A 4349-nucleotide genomic window follows, 5' to 3' on the forward strand; every position below is an offset into this window, starting at 1 on the left:
TTTTTTTTTTTTTTTTTTTTTTTTTTTTTTTTAATTTTATTTTGAGACAAGAGTCTACTAAGTTGCTTAGGGCCTCTCTAAGTTGTTGAGACTGACTTCAAACTTGGAATCCTCCTGCTTTAGCTTCCTGAATCACTGAGATTATAGGTGTACACCACCATGCTTGGCTAAAATAACTCAATCTCTCCAACAATCCTATGAAGTGGGTGCATTTGTTATCCTTTTCTTAAGTTTATGGACCAGTGCATCCAAGATCACACAGCTGGGAAGGGTTGAGCTGAGAGTTGAGCAGGTATCTGGCAGTCTGACTTGAGCTGGGTTCTTTTTTTTTTTTTTTTTTTGTACCTGGGATTGAACTCAGGGGCACTCAGCCACTGAGCCGCATCCCCAGCCCTATTTTGTATTTTATGTAGAGACAGGGTCTCACTGAGTTACTTAGTGCCTTGCTTTTTGCTGAGGCTGGCTTTGAACTCATGATCCTCCTGCCTCAGCCTCCCAAACCACTGGGATTACAGAAGTCCACCCAGTTTAAGCTGGGTTCTTAACTGCTACCTTATATCGCCCTCAGGGTAAATGAGCTTATGATCACAATGCTAATAAGTGGCAGGGCTTAGAGGAAACTAAGACCTTCCAAGTCCAAAGTCACTTAGCACGTTTCCCTACTTTCCATGTCACTGTCTTTGTCATGGGGCATGTATAATGGGTGATACTTATTACCCTTGCCTATGGCCATCTTGGCCTTTTGCAAGGATATGACAGAGTTGGAACCCTGGGTGAGAGGCCAGCCAGCTAGTGTGGGGCAAGGCAGGAGAAAACTAGGGGACCAGCTCTGGTATGCTCCTCAACCACAGCGAGTGATGGGGACAATGCCTGGCATAAAGGACCCTGGTCAGGCTGTATCTAAGTAGAGCTCCCTGTCCTTCTATTCCAGGTTGGCCCTGCAGGTGCTGTGCCTGGCCCAGAAGCAGTATTCCCTGCTCCAGGCAGCCAACCTCCTGACCCCTGACATGATTACTGAGTTCAAGACCCTGCGGCAGCTGGTGCAAGAGGAGAAAGCCGAGCCTGGGGACAAGACCTCCAGGACTCCTGGCCTGGCTGGGAGGGCCCCTCTGACCCAGGAGCTGTGTTCAGCCTCAAGTGAGTTTCACCCCTGCTCTGCCTGCCTATGGGTGCCCAGCTGGTTAGGAGGCTGGACCCCAAGGATCGTGTATTTCTACAAACAGAGAGGCCCCAGGAAACCTGAGGAGTTAAGGGTTCCTTCATGTCTCCAGTGTCTGGCTTCCCAAGTTCTTCACATTCTCTTTCCTCTTGGCTAGTCCCTGGTCTCTCCTCAGCACCCTCCTCTCTCTGCCCAGAATCTCCAGGGTACTGTGGCCCTGTGACCCGAACAATGGCAAGAAGATTGAGTGGCCTCATGCACCCTCTGGGGATCCCATCTGAGCCTGATGGCACCCTAGCCTCAGCATCCCAACAGCCCACAGAGAAGAAGAAGAAGAAGAAGAAGAAGAGAAAGAGCACAAGCCTCACAGAGCCAGACAGTCCCCTAGCCCCAAAGCTGGCGACCAAGCGCCAGCGCCAGTCTTTCCTACCCTGTCTGAGGAGAGGGTCTCTGCCTAAGGCTCAGCCTTCATGTGGGCCCAGCACCCCCAAAGGGGCAAGGGCCTCCTCCCCCTGCCATTCCCCTCGCTTCTGCCCAGCTACAGTCATCAAAAGCCGGGTGCCCCTGGGCCCTTCTGCTATGCAAAACTGCTCCACCCCTCTACCTGCTCGTGACCTGAACACCACTTTTGATCTCTCTGAGGAACCCCCATCAAAACTCAATTTCCATGAATTTGTTGGCTGGGAGAATGTCCCCCAGGAACTGAACCGGCTGGACCAGCCCTTCATTCCCAGGTAAGTCTCCCTCCCAACCTCCCAGCATAGGTCAGGGGTCAGCAAGGGTGCTGCCAACAAGAATGGAAGACACTGGATTTAGGAGATAGGATATTTGCCATCTCTTTCCCTTTGGTCATGGTCAGCTTTGCCACCCAGTCCCAGGAGAGCAGAGTGCACAGAGGACAGGAGGCATGGCTTAATTAGGGGCCGTCCTGTCATATCAGGGCCTTCATGCTCATATCCACCAGCTCTATGCTGGTTTGTGGCTTGCACATGCATAGCTAATAGAACCCCCACTTGGGAAGAGTCAGCAGGGAACCAGGAATTAATGAGCCCAGCCCTGTCTGTTCCTCTGCTTTGCTTGGGCACTATGTCCTGATCTGAGTTTTGTCCCACTGGAACAAAAACTATTTCTGCCACTTTCCCCCCCAGATTTTTCCCCTCCAGCCCAGCATCTGGAATAGAGAAATAAAACTTTCTTCAGTATTTTCCAGTGAGAAGGTCCAGCTGTTACCCTTGCCCTCCACCCACATGGCCAGAGAGAGGAATAACAACCAGCTCAGGACAGTCCAAGGCCAAGAACAAGTGGCAGGCTGACCGGGACCTGTGAGGCAGAGGCCACAGGCTGCCCACCTGCACTCTTGCACCTTCCATGGCCCCTGAACCTGCTCTCAGTAACAAGCTCAGAGCTGGGCAGGTGGAAGGGTGAAATTGTTTGAACTCCAGTTCCCAGAACGCACCGGAAACTGACATCTGGATGTTCTCCCAGAACAGGGCTATCACTCAGCTGTCAGCCCAGGCCTGGTGAGGCAGGGAGAGAATCCACCTCTTAGCAGGAAGAAACTTCAGGTCATCTTGTCCAACCTCCCCGTCCTCGCAAGCTGGGAGTTAGAGGGAATAAGAGTAGCCACTGTCACTTCTGGTTCCTTCCTTATCTGCTTCTCTCCCTCTGCCTGCTCCCCAGTGAACCTGTGTTCCTGCTCACCATGAAAGGCCCCAAACCAACATCTTCCCTCCCTGGAAACTCAGCCTGCAAGAAGAAGCGCACCATGAGGTAAGGTCTGGAAGCTGTTGAGGTGAGGGCATGGAGAAAGAGCCCTCATTGGGGTGTTAGGCACACCCCACAGACCCCTTCCTGATGTGTCTATGGACTCCTTGGAGCAAGCAGCCAAGGTCCTGTGAGCAGAGCCAGCATCTAATTCTCTGATTGGAATTTCTTTGGCCTTTGATTGTTATTATAGGATCATCCCAGAGTGATCATCTAAGGTCCCCTATCCACAGGGAGATAGATATTCAGCATTTATTGGTTAATCCAAATGATTGGACTATCCCCTTCTTTATTCTCCTATGTCCCAAACTCCACAAGCCTCTCCAGCTCCCGCATCTGGCCTTGGAAACTCTTCCTGGTTCTCAGCTCCCCTGCCCTCAAGGCTTAGCGGATAGTGCTGTCTCCCTCCACCTACCCACAGTCAAGGGCATGGCTGTAACCTTCCTTCTTTCCCTTCCTCTCTCAGTTCCTCAGTCTCCCAGGGCCGCAGCCGCATCGCCCGCCTCCCCAGCAGCACCTTGAAGAGGCCAACTGGGCCCCTTGCAATCCCAGGTGACTGAATTGAGGGGAGGGGTGACTGGTCCACAGTGATAGTTGAAAATAGGATGCAGGAGGGGACAGAGTGGGGTTTGGATCCAGGTGAGAGGAGAGCCTAGAATACTTCTTCCAAGCATCTCCGGGACCATGAAGAGGGAGGTGGAAGATGGGACAAGAGGCAGGGGAGCTGTGGGGTAGAGCCTCACCTTCTTCCTGTACCCACCTGCAGAGCCATCCTTGAGTCCCCGCTGCCTCAGTGATCAAAGGACCCAGAAGGAACTGATTGGGACTGGAGGTGTGCTGTCAGCTGGAAACTGCATTGCCAAGGTGTCCTGACCTCCAAGCTGTCCAGCTCCTCCAGCCCCTCTAGGCTCAATGCCTTCACTTTGTCCCTGGAGACTCGGACACCAGGAACCCTGACCTTCTTTTCTTACCTTGGAAAAATTTATGCCGACGCACCTTTCCTTTATTTAACACCCGCCCCCAACAATTCATTCTGCTACTCGTCCTCTTCATTTTATTTTTGTTTTGTTGAGACAGAGTCTCACTATGTTGTCCAGGCTGGTCTTGAACTCACAGTCCTGCCTCAGCCCCTGGGCAGCTGGGATTACAGGCATGCGCCACCACGCCCGCCTCCCATCCTCTTTATTAATCTCTATAACACTCAGCTTCTCAGCATGTACATATTCATTTGTGAGTGTTAATGTGTTAATATTTAAAGGTTGCTGCCTGTTTCCCCCTCATTTCCAAAGCCCACTATCAGGCCAGGGGCTCTTTTGGGCTCTGTTCGCTACCCATGTCTAACACAGAGCTCTGTGCGGGGATAGCTGTTGCCTCAGTGGAGGGATGAGGCCGGTGGGGGTGTTCTAGGGAGTCACATCTTGGCTCT

The 4349-nt window shown here is 52.1% G+C and overlaps 1 protein-coding gene across 1 annotated transcript in view; it reads left to right on the forward strand.

Moving 5' to 3' along the window:
* Positions 1-4349, forward strand: part of Kif18b (kinesin family member 18B) — a 19353-nt gene extending 15004 nt beyond the window's left edge. Inside the window, exons 12-16 of the mRNA XM_015495574.2 lie at positions 932-1137; positions 1356-1893; positions 2840-2929; positions 3390-3475; positions 3690-4349. Of these exons, the coding sequence (XP_015351060.1) occupies positions 932-1137; positions 1356-1893; positions 2840-2929; positions 3390-3475; positions 3690-3796 (1027 nt within the window). The 3' untranslated portion in view covers positions 3797-4349. The remainder of the gene's footprint in view (positions 1-931; positions 1138-1355; positions 1894-2839; positions 2930-3389; positions 3476-3689) is intronic.

This window comes from Marmota marmota, unplaced genomic scaffold (genome assembly GCF_001458135.2).
Source record: "Marmota marmota marmota unplaced genomic scaffold, marMar, whole genome shotgun sequence".
NCBI lineage: Eukaryota > Metazoa > Chordata > Mammalia > Rodentia > Sciuridae > Marmota > Marmota marmota.